This window comes from Filicampus tigris, chromosome 15 (assembly GCF_054856515.1).
Source record: "Filicampus tigris isolate MCC_2025a chromosome 15, RoL_Ftig_1.0, whole genome shotgun sequence".
NCBI lineage: Eukaryota > Metazoa > Chordata > Actinopteri > Syngnathiformes > Syngnathidae > Filicampus > Filicampus tigris.
Genome location: NC_141231.1, coordinates 2117241 through 2132487, shown reverse-complemented (window position 1 = coordinate 2132487; position 15247 = coordinate 2117241). Strand labels below are relative to the sequence as shown.

The 15247-nt window shown below is 39.4% G+C and overlaps 1 protein-coding gene across 1 annotated transcript; it reads right to left on the bottom strand.

Annotated features, from left to right (window-relative positions):
- Positions 1-12504: 12504 nt before the first annotated feature.
- On the bottom strand, positions 12505-14025 carry purg (purine-rich element binding protein G). Its single transcript, XM_086053135.1, has one exon. The coding sequence runs from the start codon at positions 13685-13687 to the stop codon at positions 12668-12670; it is 1020 nt and encodes a 339-aa protein (XP_085909261.1). The 5' UTR covers positions 13688-14025; the 3' UTR covers positions 12505-12667.
- Between the last annotated feature and the right edge of the window lie 1222 nt (positions 14026-15247).

Sequence of the window (15247 nt, the reverse complement as noted above, 5' to 3'; positions counted from 1 at the left end):
AGTAGTTTAATGTGCTGTATTGTCCTAGCTCTGTCTCCTCCTTCCTGCTCCTGCCTCCTCTACTCACGTTGCCTTCTTTATTTTGGTGCCGTCTTGTGGCAGTCATGTAACGTTGCAATGTTTTGTTGTGTCTCTACCGTACGTCGTTGTCATGACATCAGTTGACGCTGAGTTGAGAAGTAGGGTTGCAAAGGGGTGGAAAAGTTGTTTTTTGATATCGTTCCATGGGCAGTTAAAATAGGAAAATTATTAGAATTTTTGGTAAGGTTTAGGACTGGATAAAGCAACTAAATTGCCCTAGGTGTGATCGTGGGTGTGGATGTTTGTTTGTCTCTGTGTGCCCTGCAACGATCTGCAACGATGTGCGACGATTGGACTCTTATTACTCTTACAGTTTAAAAAAAAATAAATAGACATTGCTCTGACGTGCACTGTTAGCTGTAAGGTCTTATATAGACCTTTCCTAATCTAGTCCAATCAGGTGAATTAAACACAGCTGGACTCCAATAAAGGAGCAGAACCATCTCAAGGAGGATCAGAAGAAATGGAGAGCAAGTGAGTTAAATATGTCGCTGCAAAGTGTCTGAATACATATGACCCCATGATATTTCAGTTTTTCTTTTTTCATACATTTGCAAAAATGTGTGTGTGTGTGTGTGTGTGTGTATATATATATTTATTTAAGATGTATCTGTTGGTATGCTAATTTCATTAATGTTAGAGATCCAATGTGACACCTGTGATCGGTGGTATCATGAATACTATTGGGGATGAAAGAAGATAAAATAAAAAAGGCTACGGAAAGGATGTGTAAGTGCCTTTTGTGCCAGTAATTTAAATATGTATGGTTAATGTAAATATTTATAGATATGTTATAGATTTACAGTTAAAATATGCATGTTTTTGCCAATACTTTAAATTTATATTTAAAATGTTAATGTTATTGTATATTACATTACTAAAAAAAAAAAGTTTGTTCTAATGTCCAAACTTCACACAATGATATTATAGGCCACCAGGAAGAAGAATCCACTGGAATGATTTTGTACTTATTGGAGGAATGGTTTTTTTATGCCAGATCAAACATGAGGGAAATGATGATTTGTGTACTGTGCGTACTGTATTTTGTGCAGACTTTACCTCTAATTTTTGAAAAAAACTCTACAGTAATATAAGTCCAAACTTCGCAAGATGATAGTATTCCTCTTCAGGAAGAAGAATCCACTGGAATGTTTTTCTACTTATTGAGGGAATGGTTTTTATGGCAGATCAAACATAAGGGAAATGATGAATTATGAACTGTATTTTGTGACATGCATGAAAGCATTTACCGTAAGGTTTAGAATACGCGCGCACTCAAAAATTTAGGAGAAGATAGCTTGACCACGGTGGCCGACTGGTTAGCACGTCCGCCTCACATTTCAGAGGTCGTGGGTTCAATCTCGGCTCCGGCCTCCCTGTGTGGAGTTTGCATGTTCTCCCCGTGCCTGCGTGGGTTTTCTCCGGGTACTCCGGTTTCCTGCCACATTCCAAAAACATGCATGGTAGATTGATTGGACTCTCTAAATTGCCCCTAGGTGTGATTGTGAGTGCGGATGTTTGTCTCTGTGTGCCCTGCGATTGGCTGGCAACCAATTCAGGGTGTCCCCCGTCTACTACCCAAAGACAGCTGAGATAGGCTCCAGCATGCCCCGCGACCCTTGTGAGGATAAGCGGTATCGATAATGGATGGATGGATGGATGGATGGATGGATAGCCTGACCACGGAAAAACCAAAGAGTGATAGCTTGACTGCAGTCTTCAACTGAGCCCACAGTACCCTCTGTTCGATTTCTCCCTTGCACTTTGTGATACTCATACGACTCCTTCAGTAATTTGGGTACCTCAAAAAAAAGAAAAAGGCTATTTTTTTGCCTCCATTAAGAGTTCATTTGGCGTGTGTGCCATAAATTTAAAAAAATTCAAGGAGGATGCAAACTATGCATACTATCACACTGCAACATGCCACCAACACAAAGGCTAACTTCCAAATAAAAGCAGACTTGATGAAACTCTGTCAATAAATTGACCATTGACCTGACCTGATTGAATTCTAAAGTTAAAAAAACAGCCCTCGCACACAAACACTGATGGACCAAACAGATGATAATTTAAAGGAGAGCACCATTTGAGTCATTGCACCAATTTTGATTAATCCGGTTAAGCAAATTGACTTGGAGAACGATAACTTTTTTTCAACAGGCAGTGCCGATAAATTGAGGTCTGAGTGCAGCCTTAATCTGACTGACAGACATGTTGCTATGGTAGCCACTTTTAATCACAGGATAGGCTCAGACTAGACAATTCCTGCTTTATCTAAGAGAGAAGGAAACACCAAGGTTCATGTACAGGGCACAGCACAGGAGGAAGAGACAATAAATACAGCTGACAAAAATCAGTGAGATCTATTCCTTTATGTTTGCTGACTGAAAACATGAGTTTGACATCACTAGGCAAAAGATCAACATTTCCACTTTTATTTCCAGGTATTGGCAAATAGATCAGATTTTTAAAAAGTCTCAGAATTACAGTATTTGCAGTTATACATCAGTTAATTAAAAGTATGGGAACACACAGACTTAAAATGGACTACAGAAAATAAGACAATATCTAATTTTAAAATCTTTGCTTGTAAATAAAAGCATAAACCTGTGACCGATTGAAGTCACGCATGCAGGAATGCTCAGCCCGGGGAGGATGGACGGGCAGAGCCTCACCTGCTTGTGAAGAGTAGAAAAAGAAAAAGAAGATGACAAAGACGATAAAGCCCCTCCATGAGCCTTATCGTAGTGGAGGACTTTGTGTGTGCCAATGATCCAATGAAGTTGTCTGAGGCTTTCTGCCCCTGGCAACCTTAACCTATGGCAAACAGGTCCTAGGGGAGGGACCAGACTAAGGTCGGCTTAGTGACCTCTTATGATGAATAAAAAATAATTTGATCCGAGCAAATATGATAGGTGCAAAAGCGCATACGTGTGCTTATTTGGTTTAAGCGGAAGTCAACCCCGAAAAAATTCTTTACAATGTTATGCTCTATGTAGCCCCTCTAGTGGAAACACGGAATTCTGATTAATATTGCGTTTGTGGAATATTAGTTAAACAGTAGTTTTTGTCCATCTCAGAGCCATTTTGCCCCTTACTGAAAATGACACAGTGTCTCAGGGCTCAGATAATGACCAATCATGGCTGAGATTCAGAAAACAGGTGAGCCGTAATTGGTCGTTACCTGAGCCCTGAGCAACTGTGATGTCATTTTCGGTTGACAGAAGTGACAAAATGGCTTTCCCCAGAGATGCTTAACTCATATTTACACAAACGCAAAATTAATCAGAATGCCATGTTTAGACTAGTGAAGGTGCATAGAGCATATTATTGAAAATTTTTGGTGGGGTTGACTTCCACTTTCAGTGTAGTTGTTTGTTCAGTGCAATACAGCGATCCCTCGCTACTTCGCGCTTCAACTTTCGCGCCCTCGGTGCATCGTGGATTTTTCAGAAGCATTCATAACAAATGAAAAATGAAACAACAGCCATATCGGGAGCTATATTGTAGAAAGACGCATTGTTTCAAACATATGAGTTGACTCGAAGGCTTTGTACATACCCGCAGGCACTCATAAAAGACGACGACAAGCGCTTTACAGTGCAGGATTGGATAAATTACACTATGGCATTCTAGTTAAGGTAAGTCAATTTTATGATAAAAAAGAAAACTTTAACGTAGTTTTTAGCGAACGTTCCGTCGTGATCGTCAGCTGCCGCGGTCGAAGCTCAATTCTTATCACAGCCTGCATCTTGGTATTTATTCTTCAATTTGCATTTTTAAAGTGAAGTTGTCATGTCGGGGGTTCGCAACAGTGTAACAGAGGCGCAAATCCCCCCCAAAATAAAACTGTACAATAAATATCATATAGAATAATAATAATAACAATAATCATAATAATAATAATTAGTCCGACGTTACTTCACGGTTTTTCACCTATCGCGCCGGGTTCTGGCCCCCCATTAACTGCAATAAACGAGGGATCACTGTACTATTAAAATATATGTTTAATTTATAGAAGTGATTGAATAAAATTGGTTTATAAAAAGTATATAACCTTTGGATTTGTTGTCTATTTGTTAAAATTGATGAAAAGCATATGCCTGCTGATCTGTTTGTCAATGTCGAAAAACGAGTTGAGCATCTCGGTTAGGGTTGGGGATGGGGGGCCTATATTTGATGGTTAGCCCCAGGCCCAATGAGTAGGTAAAGGCGGGCCTGCCTGTGGTCGTGGACACTGTGGCTTTCTCCTCCAGTCCCAAAAAAAACATGCAAGTTACGTTTACAGAAGATTCTGCCCACATGTCCACGAACGTACGGTTAGCATCTCTTTGTTGCAGTACTATACTTTGGTATGCTTGTAGAGCTGTGGTCTCCAAGTCCGGTCCTCGGGAGCCCCTATTAAGCCTGTTTTCTATGTTTCCCTACTCCAACACATCTGATTCAAATGATCAGCTCATCAGCAAGATTTGCACAAGCCTGTTTACGATCCCTCATTCGAATCAAGTGTGCTGGAGCTAGGGAAACATCTAAAACAGGCTGGATAGCGGGTCCCGAGGACCTGACTTGGAGACCCCTGTTGTAGAGAGTGGCGCTAGAGAGACTGCTGTTCTGACTTGAGTGAGATTTAGCTACTTTAGCCATACCCTACCTAACTAGAAGTAGTTTGTCTGAATGTGCATACTGTAAAGTGTTGAAAGGAAACAATCCAAAGACGTATTAATTTTGGAAAACATTTAATAACCAACTTTTATTAAAGAAAAAAAAAAATAATTAAACCAATAAAATATTCATCTTTTTTCCACACTTGTTTCCTGCATTATTCCACTCATTGTTTTCTAAACTCAAATTACAGTAAGACAAACTTGATGCTTCATGTTCCATATATTTGCTACATCAAACTATATTTCAACACATAACCATCTAAATAATATTGAATGTTTAAAAAAAAAAAAAAAAAGTTACAAGATTGTCTGTCTTTGAGGCTCCAGGCTCAAAGGCTATGCAACTGTTATCAGACATGTAATTGTTTTCAACAGGTAACCTTTATGACCGACAGACTTTCTTCCAACTGATCTTTTCAAATATTACAAATGTTTGGGATGTGGGACTATTTGAGAACAGCAGTAAGACATCAAATTATTTTGTTTTCCTAATCTGATAGCTCCTCTCGGCATGCATTTAGCTTGGGTCCAAAGAAGCACCTTTATATAATGTAACATAGCACCATTTATTTTCCCCCATATATTTTTTCTTTTACACTGGAACCCAACCAATGGCATGCAGACACTCTAAAATGTTGCTGTCTCGGTTACCATTTCTAAACATAGCTTTATTTCAAACATTACAAGGCAAGTAATGATTACTGATAAAGTACTTTACATTGAGTGGATGAGCTTGTACAGTACAAAACCTGTTTTGATTTTTTTTTTTAAGTCATACTCTAAAGGATTACAGGACACACCAATACTGTATATGCAACATTTACCAAAAATGTACACATCTTACTGTGTTTTTCAGGTCAGTTCACTTTCAAACTAAAACCCCAATTTATCTCTAAGTTCCATGCTCCAGAACTGTGGAGAGGGCAAAACTAAACAGCAAACCATCACTTCTTCAGTATGCAAACATTCACATGACAAGCACAAATACATTTTCACTTTGTCACCACTAGTCCCACCTCTGTACCTTGTTTTTTTGTTGTTGTTCTTTTTTTATTTTTATTTTTTTAGATGACCATTTTCATCCCATATGTGACAGTCATGTCCAAATTCATGGAAATAACAGCACGAGAACTACTTTCCTCAGCGGACATCATCGTTCCCAGCTGAAAACAACACACAATGAAAATAGGCAAAATATACAGTCGCATTGTAAAGGTACTTTAATTAAGGCGTTGGGGTTGGAAACATCTTTGTTAGAAGTCCGGATTTCTCTTCATGAAGTTTTTCAACAACGTCCAAAAATTCTACAACCACAATGCTGACTGGAACCTTCAAACAGTTGGGTTAAAAATAACCTAATTTTTGTCAAAAATGGACCAATTCACTACTTGGGTAAATTTGACCCAACGTTCTTGGTTGTTTTTGCACAAAACAACCCCCCAAAATTGGGCTGTTTCGTAACAAAAGAAAAAAACAACAGCAAGAAGGTTGGTCAAATTGGCCCAATTAATGGATTGATCCGTTTTTTACCCAAATTGGTATATTTTTGACCCAAGTGTTTTTAGAGTGCAGCTTAAGTATTATTTCCCCACCTCAGGCCTTAAACCAACAACACTAAATTTGTGTCCTTTACATCACTTAGCTTCTGTAGCCTTCTTTGTGTTGTGCTGTCACTGTCACATATTCAATGTATTAATTGCCCCTAGTTACACTCTAAAAACAGCTGGATCAAAAATAACCCAATATGGGTCAAAAGGGGACCAACCGATTTTGGGGGGTTATCCATTTCACCCAAAAAGTTGGGTCAAAAGAATAACCCACAAAACAATACAAAAATGGGTTTGTTTTGTACAACACAATTCATTTGACCCAACTTTTGAGGTTAAATGAATAAGACCAAATTATGTCGGTTGCTTTTATTTGACCCATATTGGGTTATCTTTGACCCAACTGTTTTCAGTTTGTTGTCATTGGTGTTGAAACAAATGTTTCTATTAACGAAGGTTTCACACGTATAAATGAATAGCGGTTATTAATTTAACCACTCTTTCTGTCAAGGTACCGAGCAAGCACAGTAGGTCAGAAGACCAACGTAGCTGTCGTTTGGGATGTGTCATGTCTAACAACATCATATCAACACATATTTAGAAACGCATATTTATACAGTGTGTAACACATTTATTTGTAGTCTGTTCTTTTTGTGTGCAGTTGTTACTTATCTGTGCTCAGCCATCAAAGTTGGAAATAGTATGATGGTAGCTGAACACAAATACACTATTTTTAACAAATACACTTGATTGTTATACAGTATAAACTCTATGAGTTTTTGGTTCGTCTTGAGCCATATAGTAAAAGGAAAAAAGAAATCGGTCTGCTTATGGCATGCTTTGGGAGTAGCCGAGTTGCTGTTCATGTTTTACAGGAAGCAACGCATGCAGTGCGATCTCGAAAGACAAATAATCTTATGGTTTCGGACACCATTCAACATGCTCATCCATAAAAAATGAATGTTGTCTTTTGAAGTCATGAGGTAGCACACACTGATTCACTATGGTGGTGCCCTTCAAACACTAAAGATGTGTCTGTTACGAGCATGAAACAAAGATTTAACCCTGTCATCTCCCTCAAAATGCAAAGACCAAAAAAATAATATTCAAAAGGCAGCAGTATTTTGGCAACTACAATGAAGACTCCCTATATTTAATTAGTGGCGATATCCTTAGGTGGTTGAACTAAGTCACATTAGTTAGCAGTCAATAACAATTTTTGAAGAATAAATTGTACTGTAGTGGATATGACTGTCACGTTATCTGCTGCTTTTTACACATTTCTGTTAAATGTACTTCTAGTCTTATTCAACTTGATTATTATTGAACTTGAACTGATTTCCACAAAATTGGGAAAGTGTATTGAGTCAAATCAAAAGAAAATTGTGTTGAACAGCAGCTCATCAGATTGTTACAGTTCAGGATTCATGGTTGTCAAGACATGAATAGAAATAGTCCTACCACATTAACTGATTACAAAAGCAGTAGAACAAAAAAAGTGCAGCTTTCATTTAAAGTGCTTTTTTAAAGAGCATATTTGGAATTCAAGCGACAGATTCCAAGGCAATTTTCAAGAAATTCCCATTTTAATCTCTGGTGAATAAACACAGAATATTTTGCGTAAATTATTGGCTAAAGCAAGATTTAAAACTTGCCTCCTGAGCCAAATTCACCGGTCTGTGAAACCATTTCTACTACATAATTCGTTAATGGAATAACTAAATTGCACTCAGTAATTTTCGAATAAATTGTGCTTAGAGTTATACGTTCTATACTTCCACTTGTACGAAAATAAATCAATTCACCATATAATTGTTCTTCACACTCTCAAAGACAGCTGACCCAACACAACAAACCCATCAAACTGTGCTTACACCCAATGTGATCACAAGGACTGACTAACCAACCAATCCATCTTTTAAATGCCAGTCTTGATGAACAGTTGATTATTTTTTTTCTTCTTCTTCCACCAAGATCATATTATTTCATCTCGTCACTAAACTGCAAGGTACGAGAATCAAGAAAACAGAAGTTAACAGGGCAGACACGACAGAGGGTCTGATGCACCTACATGAACTATTAAAATATCCTTTAAAGGTCTGGTTTGAGCTATAAATGTCTGAATAGTTTCTGCTCGGGCGTGGGAGGAAATCAAAAGTAACCCAAATTAGGCCAAACGGCTAACCCAGCGCTGGGTCCAAAAGGAACCGAGTCATTGGTTTATTATACCGAGCGGATTGGGTTGAGGATTTATTCCAGCACGTTGATTAAAATTTTGATATAACAAGGGGTAAAAACTACCCATGCTGATGAGTTCAAGCTACCAAGAAATGGGTAGTATACTCTACAAACACTTTGGCCAAGACCCCAATTGGGGTCAAAAACGGACTGATCCACTAATTGGGTCAATTTGACCCACATTCTTGTTTTTTTTGCACTAAACAGTACAATTTGGGGGTGTTGTTTTATACAAAGTTACCTATTTTGGGATAATTTTCTGCAAAAACAACTCAGAAAGATGGGTCAAATTAACCCATGTAGTGGATCGGTCAATTTTTTACCCAAATTGGGTTATTAGTTAGTTATTAGTTTACTGTTTTAGGAGGGAAAATAACCCAGTCAGGTAATTTTTAACCCAACTGTTTTAGACGAAAATAACCTAATTTGAGTAAAAAGCGGACCGATCCACTAATTGGGTCAATTTGACCTACCTTCTTGGGGATTTTTTCTGTACAAAACAGCACAGTTTTGGGGGGTTGTTTTGTACAAAAATGACCCATTTTTGGGTCGTTTTCTGCAAAAACAACCTAGAAATGTGGGTCAAAGTGACCCAAGTAGTGAATCGGTCAATTTTTTAGACAAATTGGGTTATTTTTAACCCAACTGTTTTTAGACGAAAATGACCCAATTTGGGTCGAAAGCGGACCGACCCACTAATTGGGTCAATTTGACCCAGCTTCTTGGGGGTTTTTTTCTGTAAAAAACAGCCCAATTTTGGGGGTTTGTTTTGTACAAAATGGGTCATGTTCTGCTAAAACTACCTAGAAACGTGGGTCAAATTGACCCAAGTAGTGGATCGGTCCATTTTTTAGACAAATTGGGTTATTTTTAACACAACTGTTTTTAGACGAAAATGATCCAATTTGGGTCGAAAGCGGACCAATGCACTAATTGGGTCAATTTGACCCACCTTCTTGGTTTTTTTTTCTGCACAAAACAGCCCAATTTCTGGGGTTTGTTTTGTCCAAAACGGCCCATTTTTGGGTCATTTTCTGCAAAAACAACCTAGAAAGCTGGGTCAAATTAACCCAAGTAATGGATCAGTCCATTTTTTAGCTAAATTGAGTTATTTTAAAACCAACTGTTTTTAAAGAGAAGCTGTGGTTGAAACAACAATAATTTTATGAACCAACATTTTCTATTTGAACCCAAGTCGCTGTGTCTAAAGTCTACAGTGGTACCCACCAAGCCATTCATCAGCCATCAATGTTTTCTAAGAATGTTACATTATATTCACTTCAGATTCTCAACACATAAAATGGCCACCAGCTTCATCTCTTTAGCCTGCCTAACCCAATCTGCTGGGTCAAAATAATGACCCCAACTTTGGTTAAAAGTAACCCACTCTGATTAAAAACCTCAGCTACCCAACGAGTTGGATCAAAAAACAACCCAGCATTTTTTTGTGAGAATATTAATCCACAAAATGGCACATATACAGTATGTGCAGTACAAAGTCTTTCTAGAAGACTGCATGATGTTCTGACTTTCTACCTTTTCGTTATAAGTATCAATTAATACATGCATCATTTTGTATCGATATATGCTTTGCGCTATTACAACCTTTGGTCAGTTAAGCAATAAAGAATTACAGGTATATTGAATACTGCTGATAAAGCTTTACAGATTCATATGAGTATGGAGATTGAATACAATAACACATTGAAATTAGGCCCCTCTGTCTTTAGTCTTGACCCCTTTTCCATGCAGCTCATATACATTATACCAAGTGCTCAAAGTACAGCTAACTGCTATTCAAGTTCTAATTAAAAGAAGCACTTAAGAAGATCTTTTGAAACAAAAACAAAACACCAACATATTTATATATACAAGTTAGAATTATAACCTCTCTTTCAGTGGACAATATACTGTAGATAGAACATAACTTTGGACAAGCCAAGACATATGGAAGGTATAAAGCCCCATGGTAGCAGGATATCGAGCCCTTTCTATGCTCTCACTTTTGTTTATCTAACCAGTGTGCACTGAGGTGCTCAATGAGTCTGATTTTACCTTCACTTCTATTTTTCTCATGTTGACACTATTGACCTGAGCTATCCTCCATGGGGCAACTTAATACAGAAACCAGAAGAGGGTGAAAATTTTATAGCACCATGTGTTTTTGTTCATATTTCAAGTATTTTTCAATGGAATACTATTGTTCTAAACATTCATCTGGTTGAAAATATGAAATGAAGAAATTAAAATTACCCCTCTGTAATTTTGTTCCTGTAAATGTGACGTGCCAAAGTCTTTGGGGGGTCGTCTTGGTGGTTGGGGCAGATGGGAAATAAAATATAATTATCCTTCTCTTTTGAATATCCAAAATAGTTTTCAAGGCATCATTGACTTTGAGACCAGTTGGTGGTCCAGATGTGAGGCACCACAACTGGCCAGAAATAAACAAACAAAACATAAAGTGTCGTCATGCAAGCCTTCTGATAATTTGGTCCATTTATAATATTGTCATATTTGTTTGCTTTCTTTCTGTTGTACTTGTGTCCTCTAGTCTGGTGATTAGACCATGCCATCATAAAGTACTTCACAAGAGCAGGATGTTATAATATAAGGAAAAGTGAAGTCTGCACATAAACATGTCATTTTTGTTCATTTTGATTTTTCTATGACAAGGTAAGTGCTGTGGCAAAAAAAAATAAAAGAAAAGGTTTAACAAGACCTCTTGGGTCAACCTGCCTGCATGGTAAAATGTCTGTGTATGAAAATAAGCAGTTTAAATAATTTATTTTTAAGTGTTATGTGTTCACTACCACTACAGGGCCAGTTAGTAAATCGATCGGCTGTAAGGGAAGAATCATGAACGTGAGCTCGGCGCTCAGATTACACGTGAAATTCATTTTAAACATTAGCAACAATGGTTATCTCTGCTGCAAACGGACACAGAGCAATTTTGAATGATATTTCGTGTTGCTTTGAGGGTGGGCGAATCAGACAGAATATGAAAAAAATACTTGTGTGTTATTCACTAAAGACAGATGAAATGTTCGTGCTAATTGGACATTTCTAGGAATGAACCACAGATGACTGAGTACTATAGAATTCAAGAAGGGATGATGGTCCTGTCAGGCATTCGCGACCCCATTCTGATTGCAGCTGAGAGCAAGCTGTTAAATACAGTACATCAAAAAGTGGCTTCACATCCATTAAAGAAAAAAAACAGTGCAGACAACAGACACATTTCAGCCATTGTAGTAGCAGCCAGTAGCTTTGTGTAATTGTTTGTCTGATACAAAATAGGCTATAACTTTTCTATTATCTCCAGTAATTGAACCCCCAAACCTCAAACATTCACCTATTTTCATCCTAAGGATGGGGATTTCACTGAATTTACTTGATAATGGGAAAAAATAAAAGTTGAAAAATTAATTGTTGTTTTTTCTAATGAAATGGGAGATGTCTTTGATGATTCACCGTGTATCACTTGCTCATGGTAATTTAAATTTGTTTTCGAAAATACTATAGATTATATAAAGTATTACATAAATAGCTACACCGGGGGTATAACACAAGTTAGATCAATTGTTTTGTAGTTACAGGATTTTAATCCATTCAATGTACATTTGGGGGAGATAAATCTCAAAGTGCTTGTGTTGCATTTCAGGATAAATGTTAATGCACCAGTTAGTAAGCCTGTAAACTCTCTCTTGCCTTAATGATGCCAATATCAATGTGGCAAAAGAAAGTGAGGGGCTTTGTTGGTGCTCCACCATAATTTAATAACAGCAATAAACACTTAAGGTATAGACTGTGAGATTGCCAGCCCCAAGATGGTGAGGTAAGCAGTATGTGAAAATTGCTACATTTGATAAACACACATATACATATATATATATATATATATATATATATATATATATATATATATATATATATATATATATATATATATATATATATTGTGTGAGGGTGGGAGGATTTGGGGGGGCATTTGGTGTTTTTGACTTGGTAGCTTGGCATTTCTGATTTATAAGCGCTAAAATTCCATCTACTAGTCTTTCGTGGGCACACACACAGTACACAGTACAGTACATTACACAATTGGACGATTATGAGCTTCCGTCCTACTGCCAAGGTCGCTCAGTCCTCTTGCTCCTCGCTGTCCTGCCGAGCGTCTGTGCTCTTCTCTTTGTGACAATTAAAAATTCGCCGCATCTCCTCCTCGTACCTGATGAAATTCTCCCCGAATCTCGCCCAGGCTTTTAAAGGGACGGTGATGGTGTTTCTGTACGGCTGGCGCACTTCGCTGATCTTTAAAAAGACGCCGTAGCGGTTGGAACCGACGTCGAAATAAAACCTCTTGTTGTCCACGCGAAAGGACGCGGCCTCTGGAAGCTCGGGGCTGTCGTCGTGGTTCCTGGTCGCGGCTCGGCCGCGCTCGTCGCACTCGTCGTCGCCGTAGTCCTCGATGAGCTGCGAGAGCGCGTCCCTGAACTCGATGAGACCCTGTGCGGGCAGCACGATGGTTTGCTCGATCCCTTGGCCGTAGTAGCCCATGGTGCCGTGCCCTTTGCTGACAGTCTGTCGTATGCGCAGGAACCTCCCTCTCTGGTTCTCCTTGAGGTCCAGAAAGTACTTTCTGTTGTCCCTCTCGATGAATTCGCTCTTGAGGACGCGGTGCGCGTGGTCGTCTGACGCGGCGGAGCCGGTGGGAGACGACGCGGGCTCCTGCGCTCTCCTGCGGGCTTCGAGAGCGCGGCCCTGGTCGTTGCTGCCGTGCTCGTCGAGCTGCGGCGCGAGGCCCCCCCGAAGTCCAATCCGGGCGTAAAAGTCGATGAAGTCTCCCAGGCAGTAGCGGAGCGCGGGCGCCATCGACATGGACAGAGTCAGTTTGCTTTTGCGGATGTTGTCGTGGCGGCCTCTGCCGATCCACACCTCGGCGATTTTGAGGAAGCGTCCGCGAACGCTCTGCTTCACGTCCAGGTAGAAGCGTTTCTTCTGGATATCGACGCGTTTGGAGGCGAGCTCCTGGATGTCGCTGCCCTGCTGCTGGGGGCCGGTCTGCACATATTGCTGAGGATAGATGGCTCTCGGCAAAGAGTCTGACGCAATCTTACCCCTGACTCTCTCCATTCCTCTGCAACATCCATCGGCCAGCATGATTTAGATTCAGCTTCGAGGCAGCTCAGGACAACACGATTTCCCCATCCCTATGCGCCTTCATCGCAACATCTGGCGTGGAGCTTGGAGACAAGTTTGCCGGATGCCTCGAATGACCTAAAGATGGAGGAATCAGCTGATCGTGTTGGCGTGTCCCGAATAAAGGTCAAGCTCGATTATTTAGCCACTGCAACCCAGCACAGCTTTATGCATCACCTATATGAATTGCAGCAAGCTCATTCAGAGAGGAAGCCAGGGAAGCAGCCGACCTGAAATGGGAGGAGGCGTGCAATCTACTACATGAACCCGATGAACCCATCCACCCCCTCCGTCCTGAGGATACCTCTGTTCAAGATTTACACAGTCACTGTGGGAAAGATGGAGTGTTCGCATCAGACATCATACACACATCTGCTGTGATTTAAAATAAATAAATACAAATCTAGATTTATGATAGTGTCTTAACACATGGGCATCTTTTCCAGTTGCCCACTAACACGGTGGATTTTAAGGAATTAACACTCATTGAAATGCATTGGGATTTTTTTTTTTAACGCCGGAAAATTCTTAAAGAGGAAGTAAACCCCTAAGAATTCTTTGGAATATGTTCTATGCACCTTCATTATTCTAAACATGGCATTGTAATTAATATTGTGTTTGTAGAATATGGGTTAAGTAGCAAAATCCACCTGTTTTTAGCCATCTCAGGGGGCGGCCATTTTGGCACTTCTGTCGACTGATAACGACGTCACAGTTGCTCAGGGCTCAGGTCACGACCATCCATGGCTCACCTGTTTTCTGAAGCTGAGTCATGATTGGTCATTCAGTAAACATTAATTTTTCTTTCATGTCATTTGTTCAGCCTTAGAAACGTATCGGCAATGCAATTAACTGAATCGGACGTCCAGAGTGAAAATGAATGGTGGGAACTAACAAAGTGCAAATACTTAAAGGGGGGGAATCAACCCCCAAAACTCTATACATTAATATGATCTGTGCAGCCCCACAAGTCTAAACACAGCATTCTGATTGATATTGTTTGTGGGATATGAGCTAAGTAGTAAAAAGCCACCTTTTTTTAGCCATTTTGCCACTTTCTGTCGACTGAAAATGACATCACAGTCCCTCAGGTAACAACTAATCAGGGCTTATCTGTTTTCTGAAGCTGAGCTGTGATTGGTCGTTACCTGAGCCCTGAGATGTCATTTTCATGTGACAGCAAATGGCAAAATGGTTGCCCTCTGTGATGACAAAAATTTTGCTGGATTTTGGACTTGGATTTTGCTTCTCAACTCATATTCGACAAACGCAGTATCAACCAGAATGCCATGTTTAGACTAGTGGAGGTGCATACAACATATTACTGTAAAGAAAATTTTGGGCCTGACTTCCACTTTAATTACTGAACTTAAGTAGATTTTTCAGGTATCTGTAGCCTTAAGCATTTATTTTTCTGACAACTTTTTAACATTCACTCCCTACATTTGAAATGGATATACTGTATCTCCTTTCTACTGTTAATCAGAGCCTTCTTGGATGACGACATGACATAACAAATGA

What these genes read in the sequence shown, in the direction of transcription:
- purg (XM_086053135.1), bottom strand. Translation starts at nt 13,687, where the DNA reads ATGCTGGCCGATGGATGTTGCAGAGGAATGGAGAGAGTCAGGGGTAAG.